General features: G+C 36.1%; 1 protein-coding gene across 1 annotated transcript in view; it reads left to right on the forward strand.

The window, feature by feature from the left end:
- The window catches only part of SNX4 (sorting nexin 4), a 65,830-nt gene that overhangs the window by 15,554 nt on the left and 34,903 nt on the right, over positions 1-15,373 (forward strand). Inside the window, exons 3-7 of the mRNA XM_060099410.1 lie at positions 2,932-3,067; positions 3,145-3,294; positions 3,759-3,806; positions 10,951-11,006; positions 14,291-14,363. Of these exons, the coding sequence (XP_059955393.1) occupies positions 2,932-3,067; positions 3,145-3,294; positions 3,759-3,806; positions 10,951-11,006; positions 14,291-14,363 (463 nt within the window). The remainder of the gene's footprint in view (positions 1-2,931; positions 3,068-3,144; positions 3,295-3,758; positions 3,807-10,950; positions 11,007-14,290; positions 14,364-15,373) is intronic.

Raw genomic sequence — 15,373 nt, forward strand, 5'->3', positions numbered from 1 at the left:
ACAGGCTCCGGATGCGCAGGCTCAGCAGCCATGCCTCACGGGCCCAGCTGCTCCACGGCATGTGGGATCTTCCCGGACCGAGACACAAACCCGTGTCCCCTGCATCGGCAGGCGGACTCTCAACCACTGTGCCACCAGGGAAGCCCTGGAAGAGACTCTTGATTTGAGTAATCTGGAATGATTTATAGTTTACTCTTGACTGAAATGAATAGAGTATTATAATTTGAAACTTGGAGTTAGAAGTGACCATACACGAGTAATATAGCTAGACTCTGGATAAATATTTCAGTGGATCATCAGTAAATGTGTGGTGCACAAAAGGATTATTGAGTTGACTTTCACAATTGTACTTCATTTATTTTAAAACAGTGATTCTCAAACTTTAAAATGTATAGGAATCACTTGGAAATTTTAAGCTGCAGAGTTTTGGGTGGGGTCCAGGAATTGACACATTTTAAGCAAAATTCCAGGTGTTTTTGAAGCAGATGGACCATGGACCATAGTTTTATCAAGTATAAAGTCTTTACATTTTAAGATAGTTAAATTTATCTGTCTTTTTTCTTTTATGATTTGTGTTTTCCCTCTCTTAAATTCTTGCCTACCCCATATCATGTTCATATCCACTTTGAGAAATACTGCTTTTGGATAGATTATTTTGAAAGTACTGTACCCCTAAGGCTAACTTTCATTCAACAACCACAGAACCCTGGAATTTATTAATTTAATCATGTAGGATTCTTGCTGTAATTCAGTATTATTCAGATAGTCTTGGACAATATGAGTATTATTGAGCCTTGATATTGACTAAAAATTGAACTTTAACATATAGCTTATCTACCTACTCTTTGGACACAAGTAGAAAGTCCATTTAGCAATTGCCTATAGTGTTACAGTTTAATAGGCTAAGAATGAATAAGGCTAAAGTCATTGATTTTAATTTCTCCAGAGGTTTTTATGCTTTCCTGTTCATAGAGTATGAACCCTTTTAAAATAAAGTATACAATACGTAGTAATAGGTAAGAATGCCTCGTTGTCTTGGGAGGCTATATGATGTCTTCACTTAATTCCTCTAATTTGTAAAACAGGGCTGATGATCCTATCTACTTTATTGTGAGGGTTAAATTAAATGTTGCATGTAAAACCAATTATGTGCTATTAAGTATTTGTTAAATGATTGGATGAATGGGGTAGTTTTGTGGTCCAAACAAAGTCTTCTCTATGCTTTTAGGTGGTTTCCAGTTATTAGACCCTGCCTTTCGTGGCCTTTAAAACAAAACAAAACAAAATCAACTTGTAAAAGATCTTCTAACAGCCTTTAGGTGTACTGCTTATAGGCTATATTTATCTGCTTATTAGCAAGATGTGGGTTCTGTTGGTCATGATTTTAAATAATTTGAAACTTGACATTAACCCAAGATATTTTTTCAGCTGAAGTTGAAAATCTGAATTAGAATAGTATTAGTCATAGCTAATGGTTAGGTCAACTCTTTAAAATGAATTATGATTTAATAATCCTATATCTTTGCCATGGAAGCCATTTGTACATTTTGAATTTCATATTATGCTTCCTTTTCTGTTTCCTTTCTATTATGTTTCCTTTTCTAATATATAATGCAATGAATAAATTGAGTGGCAAACTTAATATAAAAATTATTTTTTATTATAATAAATAATAATAAATTATTTTATTTATTTATTATTAAAATGCTTGTGTTGAGCATGACACAGTGTATATATCTTCTCAAGACTTTACTTTATTCTAAGACTGATTTAGCCTCTGTGCCTTTATGCCATAATGTACAGATGCACACTTTGGTTATATGCGTGTTTCTTGGAGGGCCTGTAAGTTATTTTCAAGCAAACAATTAGAAAATGGGAAGGTTCTGATAATGTTTAGAAGACTAATGTTTTCTAACAGTGATTATGCTAGCAGAAATTGTAAATAGTCAAAATAATTTCAGGGCTTCCCTGGTGGCGCAGTGGTTGAGAGTCCGCCTGCCGATGCAGGGGGCATGGGTTCGTGCTCCGGTCTGGGAAGATCCCACATGCCGCGGAGCGGCTGGGCCCATGAGCCATAGCCGCTGAGCCTGCGTGTCCGGAGCCTGTGCTCCGTAACGGGAGAGGCCACAACAGTGAGACTCCCGCGTACCACAAAGAAAATAATAATAATAATAATTTCAAATATTCTTTATATGATTTTACCCAGCTTTCCCCCAACTTGAACTTTTATATGGATGAGACATGGCATTGCCTGCAGCTCTTTATATTAAAGATAAGACTAGAATTGAATTTTTACATCCCTTCCCCCCCCCCCCGTTTCAGAGTTAATTGACATTTTGCTTTTGTGGATTTTTTCTGGTACTTGGATGCATCTGATTCATTTATAACGTTGAATCGAGGGGTTTTTTGGTGTCATCGTCTTTGGCATGAATATTATTCCCTCATCATGGCAGGAGTTGTTCTCTCATTGTGGCAGTGAAGAATACTTTTTCTTTAATGAAACACTGGCTAAGCCAGACTTTACTATATTGGAAAGCCAGCTGTTATACATTAACCAAATTATTTTGTATTGAGGCTTTTAGAATGTTCCTAATATGACTATTTCTCTTGAGTTCAATAGGTTTTCTATAACAGAAGAAAGTGGTTAGGAGTGAAGGCTTGGGAATCAGATGGATCTGAGTGCCCTACCCACAGATCTTTGTGATTGTAGGAAGAGCATATACTGTGCAGCTGCTTCCTCATCTGTGAAATGGGGACAGTAATCCCTGCTTCACCAGGTTTGTTGTAGGGATTAAGTAATACATGAAAAATTCTCTACTCAGTGTCTGGTTCATAAGCATTCAGTAAATGGAGTTATCAGTTTTAAAGGAGGTGGTGTGCATGCATTTGTATTTTTAAAAAACACTAGAAATCTTATTCTGTCTCTTTCAGGTCAGTTGAACATATTGATGGTCAGAGTGTCCTAACAGACTCACTATGGAGGCGGTATAGTGAATTTGAGTTGTTGAGAAACTACCTTTTAGTTTACTATCCGCATATTGTTGTGCCACCTTTACCAGAAAAAAGGGTAAGAAGTGAAATGGCAGTATAGTTCAGAAGTATTTAGCATTGAGACTATTCTTCATGGTGGTTTTGTTTATCTAGGCAGAATTTGTTTGGCATAAACTCTCTGCTGACAACATGGACCCGGATTTTGTGGAAAGACGTCGAATTGGTTTAGAAAACTTCCTCTTGAGAGTTGCTTCACATCCCATCCTTTGTAGAGACAAAATCTTCTATTTGTTTTTAACACAGGTATTTTTCTTTTATTTGGTCTTTTAAAAAAATTCATTTGACTTGGGATTTTTTAAGCTTTTAATTGTGGAATGCTTATTCTTAATGATCCTTTTGGAGCAGCTTTGTTAATTTATATGCATTTCATGGTTTGTTCTGTTTTGAATTTCCAAAGTAAATTACATCATTCTTTTGGCTAACGTTTTTATACTTAAAGATACTAAAGATGGTACTTTTTGGTATCACTTAAATGGTATCAGAGTTAGCCTTTAGTTTTTTGAAGCCCAGGTCTATAAAATCTTGGGTCCATCTTTGGTAATCTTTTGGAATCTAGATTGTATGTTTAATTTTGCAGTGAAAGGAATTATTTTTTAACCTTTCTCTCCCATCTCCCCTGAAAGAAGAACAGAATGATAGGTATTTAATTTGGAATATTCCTTACGGGCTATTTTGCAATGATATTTAAAATTAACTTTAATTTTTAGGAAGGTAACTGGAAGGAGACTGTGAATGAAACCGGATTTCAGCTGAAGGTAAGGATAATTGTATGAAATAATTTGTTACGTTCCTTTACAGTTCCTAGCACAGTGCCATGCACTTAATGGGTACTTGCTGTTTATTGAATGAGCGAATGTTGGAAATTGGCTTTGCATCTAATATCATTGGTAAAGTTTTTAAAGACACAATGCAGTTTATTTTTGATTGGTGTAATTTTTGTTAATAGTGAGACTATAATGGGCATATTTATGAATTTAATTCTATTGGGAAGGAAGATTTTGAAGCAGTATTTAGATACAGGCTATAGATTTTTCCCACAGTTTAGTCATATTATACATTGTATATTTTTTTCTTCCCTCTGTCCTTATCACTGCCACTATCAGTGGTGCCCCCGTAATTGCTCACTCTATTAAATAGGAAAGACACTTCTGAAGAATTGATCTTGGGTTTTCCAATCTTAGCAGACTAGAAGATGAACCATCAGTCATGCTTCTTCTGTGTACTGGGACATGGCCAGTTTTGAGTGGGCGTAGGATTCATTTTGTATTAGCATCTGTTAGTAATACAGGCCTAATTAGATTTTGACAGCTTTTCATATTTGGTCATTAGAATTAGTGTCTGGGAATGGGACTGTTATCTAAAAATTAAAGAGCATGTTGGTCATAAGATGGCCACCCTAACTCCAGTCTGCTCTCCCTCTTGTTCCCAAAAGTAATTTAACACTGGTGCTTGCAAATTTTTTAAAGTTTTCATCTCTTGTGTAAGCTGAATAGGTAAGAAGAAAAAGTAATATAAATTGATAAACAATTCACATGATAATGCAGTAACAGAATTCAGTAGGTCTAGGCAGCAAGAACAAAATGTCTTTACAGTAATTTTAAGAACACCCCCTAGAGATTTATGCATTGGTATATAGGTATTTTAATTTTAACATAAAAAGACAAGGAAGAGAAAAATTTTTGTCTGCACAGAAAATATAATCAAGTATCTAATTCTGTCATAAACCAATTTTAACATATAAATATATTGTTGGCAGATAACATGAAAAAATTAGTATTTTCTTGGCTATAATTCATTATGGTGCTCCGAGAGAATACTGGAATTTTGGTTTAGAGATGGTTTGAAATAACTCTAAACTTTAAAAAATTATTTATATTTTGATAGAATTTTCTGAGAACTAGTCCAAGATTTCTTGGGAGCTAGTAGTAAAGAAAAGAGCAAACTAAAATATATATTTTTTTAGTGATGTCTCTTTATATAAAAAGAAAATTTAAAAAATTTTCATCATTGATTTAGTCATTAGTTTAGTAACTAGTTATCAGTTGTTTGTCCTTAACTCAGTTTTTCGCCATAACTTGGGTGGACTTGAGAAAACTCCTAAATTTCTCCATCCATATAGACTATGCTCTTTACAGAGTGCTTTGGATCTTGTGTGTAGGTGCTATTTAAGTGTTTAGATACAATGTTTTGTATTTGGGTAGCCTTATGGTGAAATCTTAGTTTCAATTTCATAAAATCTTTGAAAGGTAATACTCTGTACACAATAATTGAAAAGTCAGAATTTAAATGAAATGGACCAGGCATAAAATGTATGGGGAGAATTTAGAGACCCATGCAAGGAATTGGGACTTTTTTTTAATGAAGCAGGTTTTTTTTATAAAATATTTATTTATTTGGTTGTGCTGGGTCTTAGTTGAGGCACATGGGCTCCTTAGTTGTGGCCCGTGGGCTCCTTAGTTGTGTCTCACGGGCTCCTCAGTTGCGGCTCGCCGGCCCCTTAGTTGTGTCATGTGAACTCTTAGTTGTGGCTTGCACGTGGGATCTAGTTCCCTGACCAGGGAATAAACCTGTGTCCCCTGCGTTGGGAGCATGGAGTCTTAACCACTGCGCCACCAGGGAAGCGAAATGGGACCTTTTAGGACTACACATACACACACATGTGCATGCATACATACAAACATATGTGAGGTTGTCCAAGAGATAGAGAAAGACACACACTTCACTTATGTGGAGGTCATGTATTTGGTAGTTACAACAAACCCAATCACAGTTGAAAGGGGGGATTTAGAACTGACTTCTGAGATGTTCAAATGGATGTAACATAACTTACTATAGTACTTACAGATATACTTTGGTCCTTTCAGATAGTACCCACTTAATTTTTTTTTTTTTTTTTTGCGGTACACGGGCCTCTCACTGCTGTGGCCTCTCCCGCTGCGGAGCACAGGCTCCGGATGCGCAGGCTCAGCGGCCATGGCTCACGGGCCCAGCCGCTCCGTGGCATGCGGGATCCTCCCAGACCGGGGCACGAACCCATGTCCCGAACCCGTGTCCCCTGCATCAGCAGGCGTACTCTCAACCACTGCGCCACCAGGGAAGCCCCCCACTTAATTTTATTATAGTTATTCAAATAAACTTGGCTATCTGTTTTCTAGGCTACAACATATTAGAAGAAAATTTAAGTGGTCTAAAAGTGAATACTGCCGGAGACAGGCACACTGTTACAATAGTGAAATTGACAGCTGAGCCTGCTAGTAAAGGATAACAGTGATCTGAGAGTCAGACACTGTAGTATGGAGGCCTCTGGCATGGGGCCAAATCCCCACACACCTTTGTAACCCCTAGGGCTTCATTGTGTCACAGGTGGATTCAGTATTAGTTGTTTATAGTGGTTACCTTGAGGCTTCAAGAAAAGGTTGAATTGCTGGCTGAGTACTCATAATTCAGCGTTTCTTCTTTTTTTTTTTAGCGTGGAACTAGTTTTTTGATTAAAAAAAAAGTTTTTAATTCAGTGTTTCTTAAAATGTGGTCAGTTGGCTTCATGAGTCTCAATTTGCTGGGATTGTTTGTTCAAAATACTGAATCCTAGAGTTCATTCCAAACATATTGATTCCCACGAGCCTAAAACTTAAGAACCATTGCTGTAAGATGACAGATAAGAATATTTTTAGGGAAGATAATTTTAGAAGATTATCAAAATTGGTAAAAAAAAAAAAAAGAAAAGAAAAGTTAGAACCTAAAGCAGTATCTTATCTGAATATCATTAACACTAAATGTTTACTATGTGCTTAAGCACTGTACTCTAATACATGGTCATGTTTTTTTGCTGACAGTTGCCTCAGTACCTTTGAGGTTAGTTTAGTATTATTCCAGTTTTTTAGATGAGGAACTCGAGAAAGTGACTTAATGGTGGTATAATGTTGATTGTTCTCAATTATTGTTTCAATTTGATCGCTATCTACTTGAACTGGTCTACCCGACCGTGGAGCACCGTCCAGCAAGAAATCTCCAGCACGAAACTTCGCAAACCACTTTTGACACATTCGATTAGTCACAGCACCTTCTCCATACACTGCACAAATCTTTCTGTGCGTTTCACTTGCGTTTTTACCTTTCTTGAAATAATAAAGCATAATATGCCGAAAATGCTTTTTTTCTTCCACCTTCAGTATTAAAATTGCTACACAAAAATTCACTAATTTTGTTAAGTCTTTTTTAAATGCTTGCTGATACGACAGCCGTCACATACAGTCTAACAAAATTGTTTCAAATGAAGTTAAAGACGGCTAAGTGCTACTAGAGCCATCTTATGGAAAAAACTGAACGAAACTTTTGGCCCACCCAATACTTTATTTATTTATTTATAAAAATATGTTTTTTGGTCTGTTTTCAGTTCCCTTTTTTAAAAATTAATTAGGGCCTCCCTGGTGGCGCAAGTGGTTGAGAGTCCGCCTGCCGATGCAGGGGATACGGGTTCGTGCCCCGGTCTGGGAGGATCCCATATGCCGCGGAGCGGCTGGGCCCGTGAGCCATGGCCGCTGAGCCTGCGCGTCCGGAGCCTGCGCGTCCGGAGCCTGTGCTCCGCAGCGGGGGAGGCCACAACAGTGAGGGGCCCGCATACCGAAAAAAAAATAAAAATAAAAAATAAAAATAAAAATAAAAATAAAAATTAATTAATTTTAATTTTTGGCTGCGTAGGGTCTTTGTTGCTGTTTGCAGGCTTTCTCTAATTGCGGCAAGCAGGGGCTACTCTTTGTTGCAGTGTGAGAGCTTCTCATTGTGGTGGCTTCTCTTTGTTGCACAGAACGGGCTCTAGGCATGCAGGCTTCAGTAGTTGTGGCGCACAGTCTTAGTTGCTCTGTGGCATGTGGGATCTTCCCGGACCAGGGCTCGAACCCATGTCTCCTGCATTGGCAGGCAGATTCTTAACCACTGTGCCACCAGGGAAGTCCTCCACCCATTACTTTAGTTTAAAGTGATATCATTTTAACTCAGTTCTCTCAGTAAGTTACTTACATGAAAGTAAGTGTCATCCATATGCCCAAACCTTAAATGAATTTAGGCTGACTCAGAAGAATCCAGAACCCTGTCTGTTGCTTGGAGCAGGGACTGCCAGAGAGAAGATCTGGGCCTTTAGGATCTCTGTTAATCCTGGAGATTCCAAATGCTGGGTGCCTACAGACTGTCAGGTACTCTTCTAGGTGCTGTGGATACAACAGCGAATACGCTGGAAACATTCATTATCTCCATGTTCTTATGGAGCTTGTATTGTAGTAGTTGGAGACTTTAAGTTTACATTTAGTTAAGATACTTTGAAAGTTATAGGTGATATAAAGTAAAACAATCATTACCGTGAGAGAGTATGACAGCAGGGATTTTTTTCTAGGGGTTATTTTGAGATAGGTAACAATAAAATTTATTGTTCAAATGGGGACACTTTTGAGAATAAAAAGGGGGTCTGCTAATAATTAGATTAGGGACAACAGGTGTAAGCCAGGACTGTCCTGGGCAAACTGCATCACATGGTTGAAGAGAGAACATTTGAGCTGAGACCTGAATAGTGAGAAACCTGCAATGGAGTCAACCTAGCAGGTAAAGGAAGAATGTTAGAGAGAGGGCAAGCTGGTAATGGTTTACTAGGCAAGGTTTGGGGGAAGATAAGAACCTGAAAAGGAAATAAAGGAAAGACAAGGTCTAGGACAAGGAAAGTAAAGTATGTAATAGTAATTGGAAAGGGAAGGAGAGGTGGGGATTAAAGAACATGGGAAAGGAAGTTAAGTTGGGGCTGTAGAATAGTCGGGGTTATTTTTTTCATTCAGCCGATACTTACTGCATGTTTTTCTTGTGCCAGGCATTGGGAGGCATTGGGGATACAGGAATGAACAACGAAGATTAAAGTACTGCCATGGCAGCCATTGTGCAACTCTAGGAGCCCCATTCACATTGTGCTTTTCTTGTGGCTCTTATATTCTAGTGGACAGCTAGGAAACAAGAAAACAACTCGGGGATTTCAGATAGTGCTATATGAAAGGAGATAAAGTAGGATGGTATGAAACAGTTACGTAAGGGCTTCTTTAGATATTTAGTGGGGAACCTGATAAGATGGATGAATGGTAACCGTCAGATTTGGAACAGCCTAGGTAGGTGTTTAGAGATTTAGCTTTGGGGAGAAGTTTCTGATTTGGTGACATTTTAGGCAATTTCTCTTATTATGGAATCTTGTGAAATGATGAGCAGATTGAGTGGGGTGTTGTGATGGACTGACCTGACAGAAGGCTTGGTAAGCAAAGGTTAGGATGGTGATGGTTTACATTTTATATGCCTTCTATAGTGGTAAAATGGTAACATTAAAAGTAAAAAATTAATTAATTGGTAGTATTAAGTATGAGATTCTGAAAAAGATACACATGAAAATTTGCTTTTTTACTGATGGTTTTTATGTAATTTCATCCTCATTTAAAGAATCTCATTTGCATGTGACTATAAAGTCATTAACACGTTGATGTTTAGTGATTTGAATTCACGTAAAGAACATAAGGGAGTAATATTATATGCCTTAAATTCATAGTTGCTTTAATTGTAAGGACTTTCACATGCATTAGCTCCTTTGCCCTTGAGATGTAAGAAAGGTCAAGAATTGGTAAAATACCTATTTTAGAAATAAGAGAATCCCGTGAATTTAATGACAAATTAAGCTTTAGATATTCTTGGTAGCTCTTTGAATTGCTTTTGGTCTGAAGGTTTAGGAGGCTGGGTTTATGGAGTGGTGTATTTGTTGCCTTTGTTTTTATTTCTTTAGCCATGTAATCTGGGGAGCCCTAGTAGTTTTGCTTTTGTTTGTTTATTATCTTGGGAGTATTTGTAATTAGGGCTTATAAGTTGGAATAATATAAAATATTCAAGCCGATTGGGATTTTCAAAACCAAACCACATCATGAAATTGATTACTGATTAAGCTACCTTTTATGAACCGTATCATTTTTGTGACTTGGTCAGAAAAAAAAAATATATATATATATATATATATATATATATATATATATTTATTTATTTATAATTTTTTTTATTTTAATGAGAACATACGGTAAGAGGACAGGATTTGGCTATATTAAGTATAAATATATACAATGAAATTATTATTTCATGTTGATCCTTCTGTCTCTCCTTTGAAATAAGTTAGGGTAGAAATAAGTAAAGGTAGTTAAATAGTTGTGTTGAAATATCTAGAAATAAGTAAAGGTAGTTAAAAAGTTGTAACATTTCCTGCCAGCTAGAAAGGAATTAATCTGATGTCATCTAGCTTGGGTTTTTTTTGGCTGCACCTCAAGGCATGTGGGATCTTAGTTCCCTGACCAGGGATCAAACCTGTACCACCAGGGAAGTCCTCATCTAGCTAGTTTTAATTTAGTACAGGCATTTCCATATTTCTTTATTTTCTAAAATACTGATTATGAAAATGAGAAAAACCAATGTACATTTGGTTTACATTCCACCTGAGAACGACTCTCAGTAATGCACAGGCTTCAAAGCAGTAGTTTTATTTAGTTTATATATACAGATCATTGTTTTTCTTGATTTAGAGAAAAAGTAAACTACTTTTTTCACATGACCTATTCTGTTATAATAATGCAGAGCTATATGGTTGCTAGTGTGTTGGTGTTTACAGTTGTTTTACTTTGGTATTACTGAATGCCATGTGTTCAGTTTAATTTATAAATATTTTTGTAGTGTTTTAAAAAATAACTACTAAGCTGTTTTTTGGGGTATGTTTAATGTGTTTGACACAAATGATATGAAGAAAACTGTACTTGAGCATCTTAATTCTAAAGGGAAAATAAAACTGTTTGGATTTATACCCTGAAATGTAATTGTATTAAGTGAATAAATTATTTTTTCCAGGCAGACTCCAGGTTAAAAGCGCTTAATGCAACATTCAGAGTGAAAAACCCAGACAAGTAAGGTTTTGTTTTAATAACAGTTACAATGTTGTTTTGAATGGTGCCTATCAATCTATTTAATTTTTCATTTCTGAATGTATGCACTTTATTTGCTAAATATTTTAAATAGTAATTCACGTTAGTGAAATCCTTTTACAGTCTAAAACTGATTTTGAAATTTGGTAATTTAATTGGGATTAAGGTTGTAAGTAACTGAAGTTTTAGAAAATTAAACCACTGCTTTTTCCTAGAAGGATTTATTAAGTGTTGTTTAAGGTATCAGAAAAATGAGAAAAATAATTTTAATTTCATATAAAAGTTTTTCTTATTAGACTTGGCTTGTCAGATATGTACAAAACTCAAGATAATATATTATTTATTTTAATAATAAACTATCTATTTTGAATAGCAAAAAAACTTGATAGACAGTTGCATACTAGTATAATAATTTCGTGGAGATGTATTTATATGACAATTACCTGACTTCATCAGTGTCACTTTGGTGTTTGTGAGAGCATTTCTATATTAAAGAAAGCTGGTGAATTCAGAAATAACTTTCCTTAGGGTGGGATCTAGGTATTTAAGATTTGGTATTGTTCATTCTCTGAACTTGGTGGATAATTCAAGCTGTTCATTATATGGACCTTTACCTGAAGCTTGCTTCAGCTATACTTTCCAGGTAGAATTGTGCTTGGGTAAATAAGGCTTTTCCATATTTGGTGACCAAGTTTATGAGGTCTGTTAGAATTTCTCTAGTCAGGCCTTCAGCATTAACTTCTACATAGTGTAAATTCTTAGCAGACAAAGGCCAAGTTTGCATAGTCTGATAGCCTATTGTGCTGGACTTTATAAACCATAACACATTAACATTGTGCCTCTGGTTTTTAGTATACATTTTGAATATAAAATATAAATAAATATTTTAAAGTTTGGTAATTAAGAAATTGTGATGGTAACCATTGAGGTTTTTATTTTATTTTTTTAATAGACTTTATTTCTTAGAGTAGTTTTAGGTTCCCAGCAAAATTAAGTGGAAAGTACAGAGCTCCCAGGTACCCTCTGCCCCTACACTTACACAGCTGCCCCTAGAAATACAGAGCCGCCCCTATTATCCCTTACCAAAGTGGTACATTTGTTATGATTGATGAACCTACATTGACTCATTGTTACCCTCTCGAAGTCCATAGTTTACATTAGGGTTTACTCTTGGTGTTATATGGGTTTTGACTAATGTATAATGACAGGTATGTGTCATTATAGTATCATAAAAAGTATTTTCACTGCCCTAAAAATCCTCTTTGCTCTGCCTATTTATCCTTCCCTCCCAATAGCCCTGGCAACCACTGATCTTTTTACTGTTCCCATAGTTTTGCCTTTTCCAGAATGTTGTATCATACAATACGGAGCATTTTCAGAAAGGCTTTTGCTTTGTAATATGCATTTAAGGTTCCACTGAGGTTTTTATAAGTGTTATAATGACATCCATGGTATATGAGATGTTCTCTAGGTTAAGAACTAAATTATGTCACCCTCCAAAAAAAGCTTTGGAAAACCTAAGCAGCAAAGTTTATGGCATTGGTGAATGTACATTCATTAGAGGAGCATGTAGATGAGACAGTTTTTAAATTAATATTTAATATTATTGTTTTGTCAGTTGAATGTTTTTTAATTTAATGAAAAATATTTTGTCAACTGAATGTTTGTCTTCCCTTTTCTGACCTACCAGCTTTTCTAGATTGCTAAATTTTATTTAATATTCTATATTATATATAGAATTTTAAATGTGATATGACCAATAACATAAACAAGGCAGTTTTTTGCTCCTAAGTTCTTGTTCAAGTGTATAATTAATGTATAATTAGTAATAGAATTTGTTTGCCTTAAGTTTTAGATAAGAGAATTATCTGTATCAGTCATTGTTGTAACAAATTTTTAATATACAGAATCTCTGTTCTAGGTCTTTCTGGCCCAATAGATTAATTATTATTCATACCATTACTGAAATAGTTTATATCACTAAAATACTTTAATTCTGTTCTTTCTTAAAATCTAGAAAACCAGAAAGACTGTTTCAGAGGTTTCAAATGATACCTCTTCATGCATGTTTATTTTTATTCAAACTAGACTGTTAAAAGCTGTGAGGAGGAGGACCTTGAGTCTCTACTTTTTTGTGGCAATATTTGGCTAATATTTAGGAGGTAGACTGAGTGATTGGTAGAATGTATGGGATGAAAGAGAGGAGAAGGAAATACAGGTGGCACCTAGGTTTCATTGTTTAAAATGCTAGGGAATAGAGGAGAGAGATTTGATGGGATAGGGGAAGATAAGTTGAGCTTTGGATATGTAAACAAGTACAAATGTCTGCTAGTTAGTTGGCTTCTTAGATATGGCTTTTAGGAGAGATTTGGGCTGGAGTTGCATATTTGGAGTTCAGCAGCATGTAGATCATAATTGTGAAGCTTTGTGAATAAGTCACATAGAGTGTGTAGATTTAAAGATTGGTTGTAAGATGGGTGAGGACCTAGGGCTGAATCCTAAAGAAGCCAGTGCTTGAAGGGCGTTTTCCAAAGTGTAATCTGAGGATTGCCAGCATCTGAATCCTGTGAGTGAGTTTGTTATAAATTCAGATTCCTGAATTTATTCCTGTGTACAGTTGTGGTGGTTACTCATGCCCTCTTTTACTGAGAGGCCCTCAGTAGTGTTCTTAGCAAACACTTCAGGAGTCCTTTGCACAGTAAAGTTGGCGGTATAAGAGATGAGGGAAGGGAGTGAGTCCTGCAAAGGAGACTTTAGGAATGACCAGAGAGTAAAAGGAAAATCATGAGAAATTAACACTGATGTCAGGGAAACAAATTTTTGAGGAGGGTGAGGTCAGGTGTTACATTGCTGGAAGAACGGTGGTAATAAAGTTTCAGGTCTTATGGAGAACGACAGATATCAGACTATAGAAACAAAGATTACTGAGCAGCATGAAGATTAAGGGTAGAGACAATGAGTTTATGGTTGCACCATAAGATTTTTTTAGCACCATAAATTTTTTCCTGTTTTGTTTTCAAACCAACAAATATTATCTCTATCTCAGTTCCACAGTGTAAGTTATGAAATCTTTTCTTGGCTTTAAAAATATCTAGAGAAAATATGGTTATTTTGTTTTAGAACTTTCTGAGTTTGCATCGGTGTGTAAATGTTTAAGGCTAGCAAATAGTTAAATAGAATCAGTTTTATTATTCTTAGGAACTACTGTTTTGTCTTTCAGTTTTTGACTTTTCATGAGAAAAATGATGTTTTGTTTCCTGTTTCAGGAGATTTACAGAACTAAAACACTACAGTGATGAACTACAGTCTGTCATCTCACATCTTCTTCGAGTCAGAGCTGTAAGTGATCCCCAAGAACTTTTTGACAGACATTAAAAAGGAAGTGCTTGGGCTTCCCTGGTGGCACAGTGGTTGAGAGTCCACCTGCCGATGCAAGGGACACGGGTTCGTGCCCCGGTCCAGGAGGATCCCACATGCCACGGATTGGCTGGGCCCGTGAGCCATGGCCGCTGGGCCTGCGCATCTGGAGCCTGTGCTCCGCGGCAGGAGAGCCCACAGCAGTGAGAGGCCCACGTACCGCAAAAAAAAAAAAAAAAAAAAAAAAAAAAAAAGGAAGTGCTTCTCATTTAATCGTTATGCTTTTAAGTAATGGAAGATATTTATGATGAATAACTGATTTTTATATTCAAATTTGGTGTGTTCATCACCTAAATTGCATTTTTTAAAAAAATGTGAAATGTTTTCTGGCATAAATAACTTGAAGAATTTTAGCCTATAGTTTTCTCTGTAGTCTGTATATGGTTGTTTTGACATCTTATCAAAGGGCCTACCATTTCACTGTTGGAATATAATTAAGTGTGGGATTTTAGATCTACATATAATATCCTATTCTTTCAAGGTTTTTTTTTAAGGTTGCTGAATAGTTAACACTGTGTTAGGCCATTCTGCGTGCTCTTAAATTATACTAACTAAATTTATGTAGGGTAATGGTCTGCTCTGACAAAAGGAACTAGAAATCTACGAATAATGATTGTACTTAGCTGTACAGTTTGGCTGTAACAGACATGCGAGCAAAATATTTTTGGGTAAATTAATGTAGTACCTGAAAAATGTTGTGTCATCCACTCTGGTCCTTTGGGGTAACCTAGAGGAAACCTTAGAACTCTCCTTAAAGGCCTTGAAAGACGCTGGGTTACCAGGTCTAGGATTATATCTTATGCTGATTAGAATCATCTTGAAATGAAATATATTATCTGGGATTTGTTTTAATGAAAGGGTCTGCTGGTAAGTAGTGGAGAGTGGGGGCAGTTTTAGATGCAACTAGATTGGTTGTATAATAATCGTTGAAG

Source organism: Mesoplodon densirostris, chromosome 5 (assembly GCF_025265405.1).
Source record: "Mesoplodon densirostris isolate mMesDen1 chromosome 5, mMesDen1 primary haplotype, whole genome shotgun sequence".
NCBI lineage: Eukaryota > Metazoa > Chordata > Mammalia > Artiodactyla > Ziphiidae > Mesoplodon > Mesoplodon densirostris.